Source organism: Tachypleus tridentatus, chromosome 13 (genome assembly GCF_004210375.1).
Source record: "Tachypleus tridentatus isolate NWPU-2018 chromosome 13, ASM421037v1, whole genome shotgun sequence".
NCBI lineage: Eukaryota > Metazoa > Arthropoda > Merostomata > Xiphosura > Limulidae > Tachypleus > Tachypleus tridentatus.
Genome location: NC_134837.1, coordinates 22,156,294 through 22,177,811, shown reverse-complemented (window position 1 = coordinate 22,177,811; position 21,518 = coordinate 22,156,294). Strand labels below are relative to the sequence as shown.

General features: G+C 29.4%; 1 protein-coding gene across 9 annotated transcripts in view; it reads right to left on the bottom strand.

Moving 5' to 3' along the window:
- FANCI (Fanconi anemia complementation group I) overlaps positions 1 to 21,518 on the bottom strand; it is a 140,791-nt gene that overhangs the window by 69,853 nt on the left and 49,420 nt on the right. For 2 of the 9 annotated variants that reach the window (XM_076474378.1, XM_076474379.1), the window contains exons 9-15: positions 21,137 to 21,176; positions 18,791 to 18,853; positions 17,789 to 17,819; positions 11,834 to 11,969; positions 7,072 to 7,161; positions 4,750 to 4,886; positions 4,192 to 4,372 (exon numbers count right to left, since the gene is read on the bottom strand). In XM_076474378.1, the coding sequence (XP_076330493.1) occupies positions 4,192 to 4,372; positions 4,750 to 4,886; positions 7,072 to 7,161; positions 11,834 to 11,969; positions 17,789 to 17,819; positions 18,791 to 18,853; positions 21,137 to 21,176 (678 nt within the window). Of the gene's footprint in view, positions 1 to 4,191; positions 4,373 to 4,749; positions 4,887 to 7,071; positions 7,162 to 11,833; positions 11,970 to 17,788; positions 17,820 to 18,790; positions 18,854 to 21,136; positions 21,229 to 21,518 lie in introns of all 9 variants that reach the window. The other 7 variants (XM_076474380.1, XM_076474381.1, XM_076474384.1 and 4 more) reach the window with 6 other exon arrangements.

The following is a 21,518-nucleotide window of genomic DNA, read 5'->3' as shown; positions in this document are numbered from 1 at the left end:
AAAAAAGTGATAAAAAACAAGATATTAGAAGTATTCTGCAAGTTAAAACTAATTTTCAAAACATTTCTTTAAACATATTTTATGCCCATATACATAATTTTCAACCAAGTTTAAATCCATTATTTTGGAACACATTACTATAGATACAAGTTTCAATTGTTGCATGTGCCCTCTTCAGCCCAACTTATTTTTGTGAAAGAAACATGTTCAAATCTCATTTTATAATCGAAGTTCCAGATTGCTCCAGGGCATATGGCATCAGAAATGGGTTCAGCTTAAAGTGACTTTCATAGGAATAAAAGATTGGCAACCTTAGATCTTTAAAATTTCCACAATTATTCTTTTGGCATAATTTCTAATTTTGTGTATTAGGTTAGACAGTTTCCAAATGCTCTGATGATCAAGATTCCATATGTTAGTTTGGTTTGTTTTGAATTTCCCATAAAGCTACACAACAGCTATCTGCACTACCCATCCCCAGAGATGCCAACTATTTCAAATGACTGAGAGTAATGATTGTAGACAAAGCCCTTTCACAGTTTTAGTCCTTTAAGATTTGCCAGAAACAGGACAATCTGGTGAACAATGCCTCTTTTTTTCCATCTTGTGAATGATCGCATTGGTGTTTCTATGCCACTTAGAAAACGAGAAATACCCATCTATGCGAGCGCTGATTGGCTGACAAGCACTGATGACATAACTATAGATTCCCCCACGTACCTAGTATGGAGAAGTACTGCACTCAAAATATTGGTAGACGTTAGAGCTACAAATATTTTATTATTTCAAGCACAAACATGATTATCGCAAGTAGCCATTTGGACTATATTTTTATTTATTATCAAAATTTATTTGTATCTCACTATAAATTTTCTTTTCACCCATTTCAAGCCCTGGGGAAACAATTTATCACTTTATTGTATAGGACTATATAATATATAATAATTTAGGAGTTGCAACAAGTCATAATATTTGTCTGTATAGTCGTAATGTATACACGAAAATTATAATGATTACGCTCAAATCATAATGGTTGGCATCACTGCATCCCTCATTTAGCAGTGCAAGACTAGAGGGAAGGCAGCTAGTCATTACCACCCACTGTCATTTCTTTGCCTACACTTTTACCAATAAATGAGCAAATGAATGTGATTGACCATCACATTATAACACCCTCATGGCTGAAAGGGTGAGCATGTTTACTGTGATGGGAATTTGAACCCACAACCCTCAGATTACAAGTTGAGTGCCTTAACCACCTGGCCATGCCACAATACATGTTGGAAAACAGCACTGTTCATGTGATAGTTTTTAATATCCTCCTGATGTTCTATTAGTCTGCTACTTAAGTTTCTACCTTTTTCACCAATATCATATTTTCACAGGACCAGCAAGGTACTACACATAGACACTCTGTTTTTTACCTTGAAGTGGAGGGTAACTGAAAAATTTTCAATGGTGTTTGGATATTTATAATAAACTTTTAAATTACTATTTTTTAGACATTTATTTAAAATCATAAAACTAGAACTGTTGCTGGATATACAGGACTGTTTGAGTTTAAGTTTTATGTGAGTATTATGATTTAGATAGTTTACACAGCATGGGTGTCATATTTAGTTATTTTTAGAAGTGATATTTTATGGTGAGTTTATTTAAATAACTGTTTATGAGCCATTGATGGTGTAGTTTAAATGTTATAAATTAACAACAGTGAAATTATTGAGTCATGTTGCGAGAGTTTTTCTCATTGTTTTAATGAAGTATTATTTCATCAGAATATCTACTATTGCATGGAATGTCCTAGACTTCTGTTGGGGCATAAATATGCATTAAGAAATTACTGAGTTTTATTCATGCTCACAAGTTTAGTGATAGAGTGTATAGTGGCAATTATTGAAGTGAAATTACCACAGGCTGTATCATAATAACAGATAAGAAAAGAATAATTCATACTGTAAATTGTGTTATAAAGTAACTGAACCAGATTGTGTGAACTTTTATGAAGAAGAGACAATTATTTAAAGCTTTGAATATAACTGTGGACAATGTTTCTTTTTATTTATAGTCGATATTTATTGCTAACAAATAACAAATATTTACTGTAAACAATCTGGCTCTATAAAGCCTAACAACTGTAATTCATGTTATTTATGGCTATTAATCCAAACTTAATGTCCTCTTTCTCTTTTGACGGGAATTCTATTAAATACTATATGGTGTTGTAACCACTGAAAAAATTGTAGAAACATGTTTCTTCAATAAGTGAAATTTTCTATAAGCTCTTAAAAACACTAAGGTTATAACTGATGTTTTACCATTATTTGAAGTCATGATGAAAGTTGAACATAGTTTATGCATTTGTTTGTTAGTTTTTTTTACACAAAAAAACAGGTCCTGTTTGTGCTCTAGTTATGAGAATATCTAAAACTGTTACAAAACTATTGGTTTTTCCATTATACTTTAAACATAACATAAAGTTTGTTAAATTTCTGGAAAAAGGCTTGAAAATCATTTCCATTGTTAAGCCAAACAGAAAATTTGTCATTGACATATCAGAAGTCGCCTCTGTATTCAGGTGAACTATAGGAAAAATTAACTTTCAAAATATTCCAAGATCTTACATGGAATTGGAGATAAAGAATTGCTCACAGCCACTTCATATCTTTGACTAGTAAGACAAAAGTATAGACAGTCACACAAAGTGAAATGTTGAGTTTGAACAAGTGGTAAGTTTGTAAGCAAAATTCTATATAGGTTAAAATTTTATTTATTTTTGGCCAAATCTATATTATTCAGAATATGTAACAATGAGAGCCTTCCTGGTGTAAGAGATAGGCACTGTCCTAGACATTTACGCACAAAATAAAGAAGAAGACAGCCATTTAGACAACCCATACATACATGGCAGAAAAGAACTAATCCATTTAAAGACTTAAGAGAGCAGGATAATCAACCAGCATTGTTTTAGTTTTATTAAAATACAATACTTTCCAGAAAGGCAGGTTAGACTTGAGTTTATCATAATTAATTTTACCTTTTAGTAGATACAGTTATTCAAGTAAACAATTCATCATTTTTCCTCTGTTTTCAATTACAGCAATATCCTCATTCTTTTCCTAATTTTAATTATGGCTTTTATGAAACAATGAAGAATCACTAAGTTTGTATTTTCATATTAAAAAGAATACAATGGCTAAAATCAAGTTAAAAAATTAAAATCATCACCATCTTTAGTCAAATTAACATCATCATATATTGAGTCCAGGTTAAGATCAACAGTTTTAAAAGGAAAGGAGCAACTACAACTGAACAACACTTTTTCTATAACTGTAAGAAAACAGGTTTATAGTATTCATCTTTAGTTGGGTATATTTATACCATATAGTTCTATTAAACAATTTATCTAACTTATTTTGGAATCTTACCCCTTCTTCATTTAATTTCCTTTTATCAAAAGTCTGCTTTCTGGTAGTTGTAAGAGGCTTCAGTAATTTCTGATTTTATTTTTTCAATGTGTTGAATTTAAAATATTTTTCCAAGTTATCAAACAGTAGTTCTCGATTCTTTATATGTAAAACACTTCCTACCCTCAAAGACGTCTGCACCTCAAGATAAAGAGCAGGGTGTCTATACAGTACTCTAACATGCCCGAAAAAAAGTTAATGTTGGTAAAACAGGTATAAATTTAGGCATCAGACTTGCAAAGCATAAAAAGGATGTAAAATGGTCAAACACATAATGTCAACTTTCTACACAAGAAGAACCTTGATTATCAAATCAACTAGAAATTACCCAAAATAACACAAATAACTAGAAATTTTGTCATAAGAAAAAGAGCTTGTCGAAGTTTAACACCTCTAAATGTCACTTTAAGTTACACCTCTTTCTATATCATGATGCAAGTTGCAATGTCCATTATACTAAAAGCTTTGAACATTCTCTTTTTACGAAGAAACATCAAAATAAAAAGGACAAGTGAGAGTATCAAAACTTCTATACACTTCAATTTGTTTTTAACATATATTATATATTACTTTACACAGTAGTGTCTATTTACCTATTATTAAAAATTTAACTCCAAAAATAAAACAGCAGTTTCCAATTAAAAGAAATTCACTGCAATACATCTGATAGCTTGATCAATCTCCTGAATGGTATTAACCAAATAATCATCCAATGAACTACTACCTTGAATGTTTCTTGAATGATACGAGCTCCTAGAAAGCATGCTTCCTCATTAGGTGTTTGTGGTATAGAGTGAGATGGAAGATTATTGTCTCGTCCAAATGACCTCTTTGGTCCAAAAGAGTCAAGAAGAGTGAACCCAAGCCTTATTAACCCTTGAATTACATAATCCCAGCCAAACTGACTGTAAAAAATAAATTGTCAGTACATTGTAACATTGGAAAGTAGATATTAAAAAGAATATTCTGCTGTTAAAAATGAGGAAACTTAGAGAAAAGTTTATCATCAGACTTTAAAAATTACCTGATATTATCTTTTCATTGTGAGGTAAGTGTAAATATCATACAATTATATAAATAACTGTTAAACATAAATCATATGATACTACATAATACTTATTTGACAAAACACACAGTAAAAAAACCCAAAGGAACTTAGGCTAAGCTACTGATTTAGTGTTACTCTAATAGTTAACTTGAATATACAGATTATCTGAATTGTGTGAGATGTGCAAAACTATTTAGAAACAAAAAAACAATAACAATTTAACATTAAGTTAACCTGTTGGAGACAGTTTCCAGTACAGAAGTTGTCACATCAAAATCCACTGGGAGCATATTTCTCATCCAATTTGAATCACATTTTTTCTGCTTCTCTTGGAAACTTCTAAGAATTGCATTTTTCAAAACATCTAAAATCTATAAATAACCATCAAAACAGATATTTAGATATTTCAAGGTTTGTATTAAATGTATTATGCATTAAGTATGTTTACCTCAAATGTATTCCTAGAGTTAATATCTTTTACCTCTAAAAGTGTAACAGCAATACTATGATTCTGTGAATTTAATCAAGGCCTGATTAAAATAAGATGAAAAAATAACACTGTTTTCTATAACAGTCACATATTACTTCTAATTTCCACTAATAAGCTTTACAGAACACAAATAATAACACAACAGTACACGACAACATGCAAATTTGTCTAAAGAAACCCAAAGTCACAACACATGGTAGTATGCTGTGCTGCCCACTCAACCTGCAGGACATACTGTGTGTTATTAACGGGAGTAATAGTTTAGTAATTTTCCACTTTTTGTGGTTCAGACTGTAGTAATCCAATCATATATTTTTGGGAGATGTACTCTACTGAGCTCTTACTTCACATAACAGATTTCAATAGAACTTAAGAAATACAGAAAATATAAAATATACAATTTTTATTAAATTTTTCCTCTTTTTTTTTTCTTCTTCACAAAAAAATTATGGAAACTTTATTTGATAAAAACCTACTTAACTTCATAGATTTGTTCCCAATTTGGTACACTGATAAACTTTTACAACCTATAATTAGGTCTCAAATTTAGTTTAAATATAAGCCACATGTGCAAAATTACTGAAAAAAAGCATTTAAATTTGATCAAAAATTTTGCAAATGACTGAGCAAAATGTCACAAGCTATCAGTTTGAAACTTTTCTTACTACAACTTCATCTAAGAGTAAAGGCTGAACATTTTCTGTTTGTTACTCAGACTAAAAATGGCTTACTTACAGCAGCAGAACTATATGGTGAAAGTATGTAAATATATGTAAGTATGGTTAGGCCAAACAAACTAGATTAACAGCTTCTAGCTTAAGTTTTCAAAAGAATCAAATGGATGGATGGTTATTATTCATTGCCAGGTTTTAATCACAAATTTGCTAATTCTTTTATGAAATCTTCCAAATTAAAGAACATTCAGCATCACTTAATATTAGCATAAATAATGATGCTTGATACAGCTGCACAGAGTGCATGTAGATGAGGACAAGAAACTATTTATCTACTTTCCATAATATTACAATAATAAAAGTTATTAACACTATTTTACATAGGAAAAATAACCACCATATATTTTATAAAGAATCTGGTTGATTCTGGAAAGTTCAGGTTTGTTTCTGAATAGGAGTTGCAATCCTGAAACTGATATTGGTTACTATCAAATGTTACTTTTTCTTACTTGCTGTGATTTGTCAGTGTGTATTAACAAAATGGTGCAGTCATAAAAAGAATTAAGTATGTGACTTAACTCTCTTACTACAAGCTCAGTCCCAGGAATCAAAGTCATAACAATTTTGTGGTTGTTAGTGTTCATATTAAAATTTTAATTACAGTAATAATATATTTGTTAAAGTTTGAAGATTATCAGTGAACATTACAAGTTTCTTAATCAAATTTTAAGATTTTTTAAGTTATGATTTGCTCATGTTTTGTTTTTGTTTTTCTTTTCAAATGTTGACTATTCAACATGCAAGCAATATTTCACTCATTAATTAGCTGTGCTATGTTTTTGTTCTTCTTGGGGCATGGTGGTGGAAAAACAAAATATCCAATCTAGCTTAGTAATGAGTGAATATTAGCTGTAAAATGGTATAAGTGTAGCTATCAGTTTGGCCACCAATTCTGACTTTATTCCTATAAGTCACATGATCAATCTTTTTCCAACATCTTTTTTCACACTTAAAATGTTTTTTAATAGATTAGGAGTAACACAAATCCTTACATCTTTAAATGGGGAAAGATACAAAAAAGTGTAAAAACATTAACCAATGCGCACCTGTACGATTTTGGTAATCAAGCAGAAATTCATGTTAAACCACAGTGAAATACTTTGTTTAAAAAATTATACTAAGTGAATATATTTTGCTTTAATGTTTGTGGCATTTCAAAAATATATATATACATGTGTGTTTTAAAGTGCTTTTGTCATCTTATTCACAAAGTTACAAAATGGTACACAAAAACCTTAAAGCACATGTAACTCAGTTTACATAAGTAACCAAATAAAATAAACATATATGCTCTTATCAGAACAACTAAATGATTCCAAAAACTATTCTTACTTGGGCCTCAAATCTCTTCATCTTACTTAATGATAGACTCAATGCTAGGTTAAATGGTGAAAGAATGGACTTTGGATTATGCTGTCTTGCCTGCAAAATAATAAAGATGAATAATGAGATTCATACATTAAACAAATTCAGGTCTTACAATAACCTTACTTCAAGGAATTCACAATTAAGTTTCATTAACAGATACAGTTGTAGCTATGAGAAAACTATCAGTCAAACTACAAGTGACTTTCAAACATATCCAAACAAATTTTTATGTACAATATATTAAGATAAAAACCTATTCTGTTCTTCTGAAACTACATGTCTTTAGCACACATTCAATTTTTATTGTTTTTCTTCTATTTCTTAAAATGCTATCTTAAAGTAATATTGTTAATAAAAGTAATATCTTTTACTTGTCACTCAAAACTATATTTTTAAAAATAATTCAATGTTACTGTTATGGTATGTGTTAAAACTTGCATAAAAAAGGCCTAAATTGTTTCACATTTGCAGTAGGTCTTTTACAATTTTAATAAAAGAATAATGGTTTAATCACAAATATTATAAATTGCAGCCATAACTAAAACTCCTATATTTAAAAACAGACGTAAATAATAAAATATTTACTTGCTTTGTTCCAAGTAAGATATCAGTTTGAAACTTGATTTCAAAATTTTTGCAAAATATGTATAGTGTTAATGGCCTAAAATGCAGTTTTAAGACTGTCTAATTAGAAACTGCTTTCATTATTTACTCAACTATGATATTGTACTGTTTATAGTATATAAACCATATATATGGTTTGAAGGTACTTTTTTTTTTGAATAATAACAAATATTTTTTATTCCAATGTTAATTAATATTACTGCTAAAAAACAGTTGCACCTTAACAACTGTCTACAATGAATTAACCTAGAATTACTGGTGGAATCATAACTGAGTAAATAATGGATGCACTTTCAAGAATGTTCCAATTACTTTATTATATTAAACCATATATTACCAAAAAATAAAAAACATCAGTTTCAGTATCGAATATTTACAAATAAGTGAAACATCAGTATACGAAGTTTCTGTAGAATATTTAACTCTCATAAAGAACAAATACTGAGTTTTTTTTATGTATATTTATCAATACAAAAGTGTTGTACAAATATGGCTACTATAAAAATCACAGAATAAATGTAATTAATATGAAAAGAACCATTACTGACCAAAACAATTCCAGCATTTTTTCTAGCTTCTATTCTCATTATGATAAATCGTAAATGCACACACAAATACTTTCTAAACAATTTTACAACAGCTGTCTACATCTATCACTCATATAAATACTCCAAAAAGATAACATGGTGATCAATATGTCAGACTGTGCATCTGATTTGTGTCCCATTTCCATAAACGAAAACAGTTGTGCTCTGCTCTTTGAAATGTGCATTACAAGAGTGACAGTCAAATTCCACTGTTCAATTAAAGTGTTCTAAAAGTTGGTAATGACTTCTGTTGGCTTGGTGCCTTTCCTCTGCAAGTTTAAAAGAAGGTACAGCTAATGCAGATAGCCCTTGTGTAGTTTTGCATAAATATGCCACTAAACACTGATATTTGTATAAAAGTGTTACAAAATTTAGCTCAAGAGAACACATGAAAATGTTGAAAGTTGTTTTCATTAAAGCTTGTTCACTGATAGTGAATCTTAAGTTCATTTTTGTGAACCACACAGTTTAAATATCTACAGAGTAAAAATGCAGAAGTATAGATAATAAACATGTACAAATAGAGAGAATATGTTTCCCTTATGTTTCACAGTGTTCAATAAAAACAGGTAAAATGTCCAGGAAAGATATTAATTGTCCAGTAACATTTATATTAAAGTAAGTCATACAACTAATGGTTTGAAAGGTAAAACTGAATTATGGGATATATGTAGAATATATGAAAGTTCATGTACTTATGGTCTACGTTATACTGGACACACAAGTAGGAACTTAAAATTAGAGTGAAAGACATCAGAATGTAGTGTACAAATTAAAAACAGATGAAATGGCTTTGGCAGAGCTTGTGGCAAACTCTACACACTGTCGAGTGGAATAATGTAAAAATAACAAAAAAAAAAAAAAGATTACTCAATATAAGATAATCCTTACAAATTGTTAAAAATAAAATGAATATAAACAGAGATTCAGGACCAGAAGCCATAGTAATAAACTTTTGGAAATTATTGTTGAAAATGGTGCCATTATAAACATACAAATTATACAGATACATTAGGTTTACAATAAACTTTATGTGTAGTTTGTGGTTTATTCTCCTGAAGATGGTAGAATTATTTCCACTAAAACATGTAGAGATTCTTGATTTTTTTAACTTCAGAAGTAAATTATTGTGCAAGGCTGATGTCTCATCTTAGTCATTTTATTTAAAAGTTTAGATACTTCCATTCTTACAATTAACAAGATTATCATAATTATTTATCATCTCTTTTACACCATCTCCTGCACAAAATGAAACAGACTAGAATTACATTTCAAAATAATATTTTGAACATAGAGTTGCAAAGGTGCATTTGAAATGGCACTGGATAATGCAAGTATTAAAAAAGTTAAACAACAACTTAAACAAATTTATTTTCCAAACGTATATGTGACCACCTTTATTGCACCTTTAAGGTCACCAAAATAACCTAAACAACACAGGCTAAGAAAGCCAGATAACTTTAATTTTTGCAAAAATTTACAAGTCAAGTTCAAGTCTTCAATAATCATTTAGGAAAGTTATCTTCTTAATTTTCACAAACTGCTCAAAAAATTGAATAAGTAATAGATATGCAGCTCTAAAAACTTAAAGCATGTTAGATATATTATAATATATATATTTTTTTCTTTTTATATCTAATACATGGTGCATTAACCCTTTTGTATCAGGTAAGTCAAAAAGTACATCTCAATATTTCATAGGATTACATTCAGAATTTTATGAAAGTTTATTGTCAACATACACAAATAAACATGGCATCAAAAAGGTAATAAATCAAATATTAAGATTATTTAATTTTTAAGTTCTTAATTTTACAAGATGACATTCAAATCCTGAATTCCTCTAATGTGAGAAATGTGTCATTATGTCTCTAGGTGACCCTAATTTATTTATTCTCCAGCACAAAATCTAACAAATTACTCATTAAGATGTTGTTGTTGGTCAGAAAATACATGATTTTCATAGACTTAAATCTTTTTCTGGTTACAAAGCCATCATATAAAATATTAGACCCCTTTTGCCACTCGTCCACCTGTCACATTCTCTCTTTCTGGATTTATCAAAAACTCTCTCTTACATTTAATATATATTATTTTTGACCAATAGAAGAAAGCCAAGGTTTTCATTTATCAAACTGCATGTTGTTTACTGTGCAGAAAAATGTTAATTTCTCTTTATTTATTGCAAAATGACCATTAGTACAAAATGTAGGGTTAAGTGTCACCATAAACAATCAACAGCAAAAAAAAAAAAAAAGTCCAGGTAAGTAATTTATTTCTTGCTTTTCATGTGTATTTTATATTTATTATTATAAAATTAACTAAAATATAAAAATTGGGTTAGTTAAGGCTAAATTAAGTAAAAGAAATAATAATATAACAACTTTTCATGAATTATGCAAGAGTAACTCAGAGTAGCTTTTGAGTTATATAATTCAACAGTTTAACATGAGCCCCACATTCCTTAAATAGTAGTTAGACATGGTTCAAAGAGCAATAAAATGTAAATATAAAAACATGTACAAGTGGATTTTAGCATTGTAAATCCATAGACTTACTGCTGTACCTACAGGGTGTGAAAACATAAATTAACATCTCTCTGATAACAATGTTTTTGGTCTGTGTGTCCAAAAAAGTGGCTTTTCCAAAAATATTTTTTGTGAATAAATGACTAATTTGAAAGGCAATAAGAAATTAAAAGTTTTTCATGATACTAATTTCTTCCCAAGAGTTTATATACTTATGTTGTTAAAATAAGAAAAGGTGATTCATTATTTTTTTCTGTTTAGGAATTTCTATATATGCTGAAATATCGTTAATTAGTGATACTAGTTCATTTTATTTGTATCATCTCATTTTAAGTCTCAAATACAAGTGAACTTCAGCATATTATTACTATTGATGATTTAAAAATTTTAACTGTTATATTTCACATGCTACATAATCTGGGAGAAAGTTTTTATAGATTCAGAAATCCTATTATTTGATTTTTGTGTATTTTGGTTTGGTTTGTTTTGAATTTCACTCAGAGCTACATAATGGCTATCTGTGCTACCCATCCCCCAAATTTAGCAGTGTAAGACTAGAGGGAAGGCAACTAGTCATCACCACCCACTGCCAACTCTTGGGCTACTCTTTTATCAACGAATAGTGAGATTCACTGTCACATTATAACATCCCCAATGGCTAAAAGGGTGAGCATGTTTGGTGTGACAGGAATTCCAACCCATGAATGACTCTCAGATTACAAATCAAGTGCTTTAACCACCTGGCAATGCCAGGCTTTTGTGCATTTAATCATGAATTAACATGAAGATGCTCAGTCAGTCAGTGCCTCTGACTGAAAGAGAACAATGTATACAATGTCAATTTCTATTGAGATTAAAGACTTTCTTACAAAATACATTCTGTATTCATTTGGCCCATAAACAGTGAGAAACCTGCGAGAATGAGAAGGAAATATGAATAAGAACATTTAAGTTTCTTTCATATGTAAACACAAACATTTCACAGACCTTTAACATTTTAACAAATTCCTTTCCAAGTTCTTGATCTTGCTTGGCAGCAAATGTCACATGCAGAATTATTGTTCCTTCAGTTTGTCTAGCGAGCTCCACATTGTGAGGGGCTTCCATTAATGCAAAATCTGGTCTGATAAAAAAAAAATTCTACTTCTGTAACGAAAATGCTTTCAATAATTTAACTGGTTGTTTCAAAATTCATTGCAAAACATGTTTCAATTTGGTTCTAAATAATAGTTAGTTAAATAGGTTCTTCATGTCACCAGGCTAAATCCAAGTATAAATTATATTAACTTCACTTTTTTTCTAAATATCTTAAATTTTGAACTTGAATGAGAAAGCATTTTAAAAAAAACAAAATGCATGCAAATATTGAATTAAACTAAACATTTTGAATTTTATATTTATTAAAGTTTTTAAAAATATTAGTATTCTTTATTCTTTGATATTTAGCAGAAACAAGCAAATAACTGCATGCAGAAAGACTGCACAACAGTTGAAAGAGTAACAATTAGTATTGAAATGTGTGTTTAAAATTATTAATTAATAATTAGTTTAGTAATTACACATTTTTTGCGATACCTTTTCTTTTCTTTTTTCTAGTGCTGGATAATTACCAGAATGGTCATAAAATAAGGGGTTATATGAATATTAATGGTATTTGTGACTGAGGTATAAGAGTGCCATGAGTAAGCTACACCCTTAGTATGTTTTTGTTTTTTTCTCAAAATTTATATTTTAATTCCAGTTCAGTTTAGACACAAAGATTTACTCAAGTTACTTCAAACTTTCTCTTTTGCACAGAAGACTCTCATCTGTTAATTGACCATTAAATATGTATCTTCTTACAGTAAGGATAGCTCTTTACTTCACTTCTGATGGCCTGAGATATACAGCTTTATTTTCTGCCACTGGAATGGAAACAGGCCTAAACCACATGTATGAAGTGCAGTGCCTGAGAAATTTGGCTTTGTTTATGTTATGACTAAGTGTAGTAAAATGACAAAGGATAATAGCACCCAAGAGCAAACATCTCTGCAGCTACATGGCAAACCTAATGTTCTATTGTGCTGAATGCACCTATTCCATCAAAATCTAAGCATTTTGCTAACAGTCCCTTGAAGTCACTCATCCTTACTTAAAAACAAATGCATTTTTCTTACTGAAACAAACATGGAATGACATAAGACAAATGTAAGCAGCCCAATAAATAGTCATACTACATATAAATTCTCATCCAAGAGATTGGGCTGACTTCACAAGTTATATTGATTCATCACTACTTTAAGAACAATTACCATTTAAATGTTTCACTGTACATGTGCTAGTGTATCTATTTCATTTTAATATAAAAAAATAAAAGTGACTATTACAATTTGATATTTTAGTTTGATTTGTTTTTTTTTAATTAATCATCAATGTACAGTAAATCTATGTCAGTAAATATAGCATCAAGTCATAGTTAATATATCAAATTTTAATATTATGTAACTTATTTTTTTATATTTGAATTATAAACCATTTTTGTACCAAATGTTAAGTTTTGGTTCTTAATTTTAAAAGAAAATAGTTGGTGAGATTTTAATCTTTCCTTCTTTCACTTATCATCATCTCTCTGAATTATTCATATATGCCCTCTGAGCTTAGTCCAATTTTCAAACTCACACTGTAGATGTTACTGTACCATAATGTAAATTTATATCATGCAAGCTTATTACTTTACCAAGATAATAACTAGAAAATTACATACATGCCATGCCCCATTTCTACATGTCTTTCACAAAATGTTAATATTTTCTCTGATAATTATTGTTATAACCAACAAAAAGAGAAGATTTTGCTAAGAGACGAGCTCATTTTCAAACTCATTCCATAGACCAACCACTTTTAAAAAATAACACTATCTTTACTAAAGATGACTCTTACCCCATTACAAGTTACATTTGTATCCCCTAGTCCTACTATTCTCACCTTTAAGTACAAAAAATATCTTTTCTGTGTAAAGGATCTTTCTTATTTGAATGTTAAGACTTCTATATGTTTTTAACAAATGTCATGAAAGGGTTTGTGCTGCTTCTTGCTTTTATATGTGGATACGATGAACGATTATTTATCAGGGGGTTTTAACTCTGCATTTCAGTTGAATATTCCCAAAATGTAAGCTGCTGAGGTAAAGGTGTGAATTTTTCATTCATTAAAGTTTCTGACATTGTACGTAAGCTAACAACAGGATTCATATTTCTCAAGATGAATTTAACTGTGAACATTTGTTCATTAACTTTTTATATCTGCTTATGTAACACTTTGAAGAACAGCTTAGGTACTAATGTTAAATTATGCAACTTAATGCTTGGTCATTCTTTTGGTCTACAATTTACAATTTCTTTTGGACATTTATATCATACCTTTTTGATGCATGACAAAAAGAAATCTACAAGATTGCTTCTCTGTGATTAAATCTATAGCATTGTTTTTAGCTCAATGTAATTTCCTTTTGCTTTTTGGTAAAGATAATGTTCTTTGAAGAGATGGAATTTGAATAGTGACATTTTATCATTTCCATTTTATTTCTAAGTTATCCTTCTTTGCCTTTTCTCTTGAGATGGCTGGCATTTCCATTAAAATACATCAAATACTATTCTTATCAGAAACACATATGTTATGGGAACATAACAGCTCATCCTGTGGATAACCTGCTTATTTTGGATCTTGTGCTTGAATACTTAATGTTTTCTCACAGCTTCTGTTTAAGCTCATTTGTGTAAACTGTGCTTATGAACCATTTTTAAGGCACTGCAGCATTCTTAGAATTTATGTTAAGTACTTAGACACTTCTTACTCAAAGCCATGCATTTTGTTGCAGTATTGTTTCAAGTAATGGCTAAATATTTTTTTCTAATATATTTAAAGTGTGAAAATAAAGAATAGTGTTACATATACACATTTCTTTTTCACTAGTTTTGTTAAACGTTTGAACTGCATTTTTCTGTTTTAAAATACACTTCTTCTTATCAGTATTGAGAGTTGGGGTGTGCAATGTTACATACATATGAGTTAAGGACATCACACCCACTAAACTGTGGGTTATGTAATGACCATTATCAGGATCTTGTGATGTCCAACAAGAGTTGGGATATTTAATTTTACCTACATATGCATATAATTTTATGGACAGCAAGAGACCTCTTTGTCCATCTAGGGCACCACACCCACTAAACTGAACTTTAAAATAAAACACTCAATGCCAGTCCTTAATATTCAAATATTTTTAAAGTATTCCCTTAAGTTAACTGCATCCACCACATTTTAAGAAAGACCATTCCAAATGTCAACTATCCTGTCAGAAAAGTAAAACTATCTTAGCTGAAGATGATTCATACAGTGCCAAAAATTTACATTTGTGTTCCCTAGTCCTACCGTTTTCACCATGAAATACAAAAAATAATCTTCAATATTGTATTCTCAAGAAGGCTGGTATGGGTATTAAAACTTTAATTAAAATATTGTACAGAACAATGTTTTGATCTTCATAAATCATTTTCAGGTTAACAAAGAGAGTTTGCAACTTACAGTTGCCAGGCATGTCTTAGAGACGAACATTAATGAGTGCAGTTAGATGGTAGGTTATTAATTAGTATAGGTATAAAGGTGTTCCTTTATATTGGTTTAATTTTGATTTTGGTTGCTATCTAAGTAGGGCTTCTTTGATTTTGCATTTGTTTATATATGTTTCCTTTCCTAGTATCTGGGAGTTTTTGTTGTGTTTATTTGATTTTCAATGTTCAGAAAATGTATAAAGGTGTTTTTTTCCATTCTTTGAATCTGGTTTCCACTTTCCAGCTTGTTTCTCCAATATAAAAGTCATGACAGTTGTTACACTGTATTTTATAAATAATGTTGGTGTTGTGTCTGTCAGTGTAGTTTTTACATTTTATAGACTTTAGTGTTTAATGGAATGTTGCATTTTGTTACGAGTTGTTTCCAAATGTTGGTTATTTTTTTGCTGATTTTAAGCAGTGTAAGGTTTTATAGTTTGTTGTTTCTTCACATTTATTGTTTGTTTGTTGTTAACTGTGTTGTTGATCAACATGTGTGTGTGTGTGTGTTTTTTTCAATGGTTTCTGGAAGAATTTTGTTGATGTTGATTAAGTGTTTTTATTTTGTTAACTTCATCATTAATATTATTGGGTGAGCAATAGTCTTGTGGCTGTGTTTATTTGGTTTATCAATATGTTGAGTTTTTGCTTTGTTTCATGTGCTTAGTCCCAAGCAATGTACAGTCCAGTATGAGTGGTATTTCTGTTAATTTCTGTTTTGAATTGTGTATTGGTTTTTGTGAATTAGAGATTGAGAAATGCAATTTTGTTAGTTTTCTCATGTTTGCAAGTGAACTTAACATTGAGGCGTATGTTTGAAAAACTAAGTATATGCTCTGTAAATGTGAATCTATCGATCGTATCCTAAACACATCTGTATCAGTATAGTGTTGGGTGTAAGGCTGAAATGATCGCTTGAGATTAAATGTGTCCTAAAAAACTGGGAACATGGGATTACCCATACTTAAGCCATTTATTTGTAGGCAGCTTTGGTCGTTGAACGTGAAGTTAGTTTTAGTGATAGTGAATTCTGTAAGGGTTGCTAATCTGTTGCTGGGAATGTGTATCAATGAGTTGGTATCTTGGGAGTTGGAACTTCTGTGAAGATAGAGATTACATCAAAACTGGTCATTTAAATCTATTCTTGATCTACTAAACCATAAAGTCTTAATTGCCAGTTTTAATACCCATACTAGCCATCTTGAGAATACATTTTTACTACAAGTGATTATATCTCATCATCTTGAGCATCTCCAACATTATCAATTTCCTAAACAATTCCAGATGCCTCAATAACATTCCATTTACCTCTTCTTTTTCTATAGTAAACAATTTTTGGAGATTTTAATCTATACTCATATGACAACCTTTCCATCATAATGGCCTTTTCCTGAGCCCTTTCCCACAATTCAATGCCCTTCCTAAAGTAAGTATGTCAAGATTAAACATAGTACTTGAAATCTGGCCTAATAAATTACCTAGACAATGAAATTACAGCCTCTTTAGACCCATGTTCAGTATTTATATAGATAAAACTTAAAATTCTATTTGCCTTAAAACTAACTGTAGCATACTGCTTGTATGGTTTAACCTTATTGCTATAGTCAATAGGTCAAAGGCCATATCAATTCACATTTGTTGACTCTCACTCAAATTTTATTGCACTACTATTTTATAAATGTATGTCAATAAGTTTGGTACAAAACTGTAGACTACAAACCAAATTTTAGTATGATCTATTAGCTGATTTCTTATTTTAAAAGTAAGTATTAAAAAAAATGAAATCCTAAATATTGATTTTTGTGTCATATGGTATGCACAATGTAGCATGGTTCAAATTATGTTTGTATGTCCAAGTACAAAGTCTAAATTTTTCTTATGAATTGGGATCTCAAATTTCCAATACTGTCAAGTTAAAACAAAATAAGAACCCCCTATCTCTTCCATTTAATGAGACACAGCTACATTCAGTGAATCAAACACAGTAACTCCTCTTTCCATTTTTGAAAACACTTGCTTACATACATCTACTTCTGTCTACGATGTGTGAATAACCAATTGAAAGCTCACCATGTTTCCCTTGTGATCCTCCAAGTCTTTGTAACATACTTACATGGAAAACCCTTTCTTTTCATGGCAGATATCAGATAAGGTAAATCTTTAGTGAGCTCAAACTTTCATATTTTTTATACCCAAATACATCTTAGTTACTATGTTTGATAAATTGTAGTAGAATTCTACAGTATTAATATTGTAATTTACAATAATTTTTGATTATTTCAAAATGTATATATATAAAACCAAAAGAAAAATTTTGTTTCATATCCTCAATATGTGAAACTTCCCAACTTACAAGCAGCAGCAAATGAGTTCCAAGTTCATAACTAGAAGAGATAATTATTTTCTATAATTCTTTATTTACAGTTCCATTTTTAAACTTACAAACTTATTTATAAAGAGTAATGATGCATAATGATATACATATACACACACACATGTATATACACACATGCACACACATAATTTACTAAAACTAAAATGTGACTATTTTAAAAAATACCCGTCCGTTGAAACACAGTCAAGACAGGTCACTTTGTAAAGAATAACGGTCAGTTTTATTTTATGGAATATGGAAAAATGAAAGCACAGCTGAAAGGTGAATATAATAAAAACAAATATATATACAATTTATGTTGTGAAATTTATGCTATTTAGAGTAAATATTCATATTCTCATGATATAATCTTTAGTCATTCTAGAATGAGAAAAAAAACCTTGTTTATATTTATATCCTAATTTTTTTTATGGAGGTTATGAAGTCAGTGAAATCGAATCAATCCATACAGAGAAACAGTTGTGAAAATAACATTTTTTTTCTGAAAAATATGATACTTATCTGTAGATTATAGAGAGTTTGCATATGAAATATGAAAATGTTGCAATACATAAATGTATTCTTGATCTTAAATTAAAATTAATTTGCATGTTGGACAGTCAACATTCTGAAAGAAAAACTTTTATGAAAAACGTTTTAATTAAAAAATCTTAAGACTTAATTCAAAAACATTAATTTTGTTTATGAAAACCTCGTAATGTTGACTAATAAATTTCAAAAAAATTTAAAGATATGTACACATTGTTAAAAATCATAACATAATTACTCTCATGGATACTTCCACAGTTACAAGCTGGGTAAAGACTAATCAACCAATACATCAAGATCCTTTTCTTCCATAATACTGTGAAGGTTATCCGTTAAAATTATACTCATAATTCAAATTATGATATCTGTCTCATGCATTACCTTGCATTTATTATAATTACAAGTCATCTCCCATTTATTTGTCTAACTTACCAAATGGTTTAAATCCTTTGGTAAAGCAGCATTTTCCTCTTCGCTGCCAGCAGTAAGAAAGACCTTAATATCATCAGTATTGCATTTTTATAGGGAAGAATTTTTTACTCTACAAGTTTGTGACTCATTGACAATAAATTTCAACAATAACTTGACAGCACACAATCCATTTGTTTTAAAATAATATATCCAAAACAAATAAAAAATATTTACAAAAATTCATTACACTACTGGTTAGCACAATTGAATCTAAAGTTTTAAATTTTTTTTTCTCTCAAAATTCTAGATAGTCATGTTTAGTTGCTTTAGAACCCAATGGACAAGAATAATTATTTCTTCCCTCCTCTGGTATCACAATACTATCAGTAACAAGTTCATTTACATTAGCCAGTAACTTACAACTGTATATAAAGCTTTAAATAATTATTTTTTTTAATCAAAATTCTATACAAGTTGGTTCAGTTACTTTAAAACCAAATTACAAGAAAAATTATTCTTCTCTATCTCAGTAATCATAATATGAGCTGTAAAACTCACTAAAATATCACCACTATAATTGATTGGTTACCACAGCTGTATCCAGATAACTGTCTTCTTTTCATCAGAGTCCACAGATATGGATTCAATTACTTTAGAATACTCTTTGACAAGACGAATCATTATTGTTTATCTCTGTTGTTACAATACAGGCTATTATACTTTTACATTAGAAACTTCCATTATGGATTAACTGACAGTCATACAGTATCTTCACTTTTGCTTTCATTAACTTGTGTTGTTACTAATTTAATCTTCTCTTTGTATCTGCACATAAAAATCTATAAATATCTAGACTCTAGTAACAATATTAAACATAATGAGAAAAGTCAGAAGTTTTGTGTAAGACATCAACAATACTACAAAAGTCTAGTTCAACAATTACACTGCATATACAATGCATAACTCACAGAAAGTTAAATAACAAAACTTGTCCTGACAATCATTTTTAAAATAATCAACTTTTAACACCACTGTTATGAAAACTAAATAACAACCTCAGCTGAACATTCATGTACATCCAAATATCAGCAAATCTAATTAATTTATTGATCATTTATTCATATGTTGTAATTGAAGTAAATCAAAGAGATAAAAGCTTTTAACCTTGAACTCCCTATGTGAAATTAATCCATTCTGACTTTCTTAAATCCACCTACTTTTCTATGCAGTAAACCAACTACTCCCTCACACCAACAGATATTTCTTTTTACAAATTTTATGTAGAACCTTATCATTTGCTTTCTGAAAATCCAGGTACACTAAATCTACAACCTTATTCTCATCTACATAATGTCAATTGATCAGTAGCTGCAATTTTGCCTTATCTCTCAAGGGTTATTTTTCTTTTAGTTTAACTTTCTTTTTTATTTCAGTCTACAGGTGAAGGGAGGGGGGGTACTTATACAAGAGTGGTAAGAGATTTATTAAAGGCTTTTCCACATTTCCCCCACCAGTTCAATATATTCACAACCATTATTTTGTTACTGTGTATTGTATATATTCTTAATTGTGTTTTTGTTAAATAAAGACTTTTGTTCTGTATGTTGCTTCTTTGTTTGTTGGCTAACTCTAAATCCAGAAAGAGACAAAGAAACAATTTTTAAGATCATATTCTTAAAACTAGCAATTAACATGTTCTAGATGACAGCTCCGAAGGAAATCTGTGCCCCAGAATATGCCAAAATTCTCATTATTTACACAAGTTACCCTTTGAAATCTTCCACAAGTGAAAACACTGATAGACAATGAATGTGCATTCACCATTGATTTCTAAAACGTTACAATCAATGGGACAACAAAAGCAGAGCACAAAGCACTAAAAACAACTTGAAAATTACAGAAAATTAACAAAATAAAAGTACTAAACTATTTTGTTCTTTTAATAAAAATATTTTCCCTCTTCTCTCTTTGTAATTTTATTTTTTCACCTTACTATTTTTGTGTTTCTTTAAAGATATTCAACATCCATTAGACAAAATTTCTTACACAATGTATCAGTAACTTCATAAGTAGCAGGTTTAGTGACCAACAAAAAATGAAAAAAAATGTTATTAACTGGATAAAAAAATGCAAATGTTTAGTTTATTTTCCAAATGTCTAACTATTAAAACAAACTAGTCTAACTTCACATCTTATACTTATTTTCTTAGAAATTAGTCAATTATTCAAACTACATTTTTTTGCATAAAAAGCATCACCTAAAATTGGTACATTCCCAGTAAAAAATAAAATAATAATAATCATAATAAGCCCAAAGAAGCATACATTAAAAGATTATAATTACGTTAAGAATTAGATGACACTCACATTTCAGTATCTTGATTCTGTTGCATGGAAAATTTCTCATCTAATTGATTGAAAAATCTGACCAGTTCATTTAAAATTATTTTTCTTGGCCCCTATATCAAAAATTATTCTACATTTAATTCATAAGTATATAACACTATAAGAATACATTCTCATACTTATAAAGAAAAAACATTCGTTTCTTAACCTATATCAATCACATTCAATATAATAAAAAATGTTATGTTTAATTATTTATCTTGAATGGAATATTTCCAGATATTAAAACAACATACTGCTATCTGGGGCTTTATTTTGAAACAAATCATAATTTCACTGCACTGTTGATAAATAACAGCTGAATATTTACAAAACATATTTAGAAAGTACAGTACATATGATT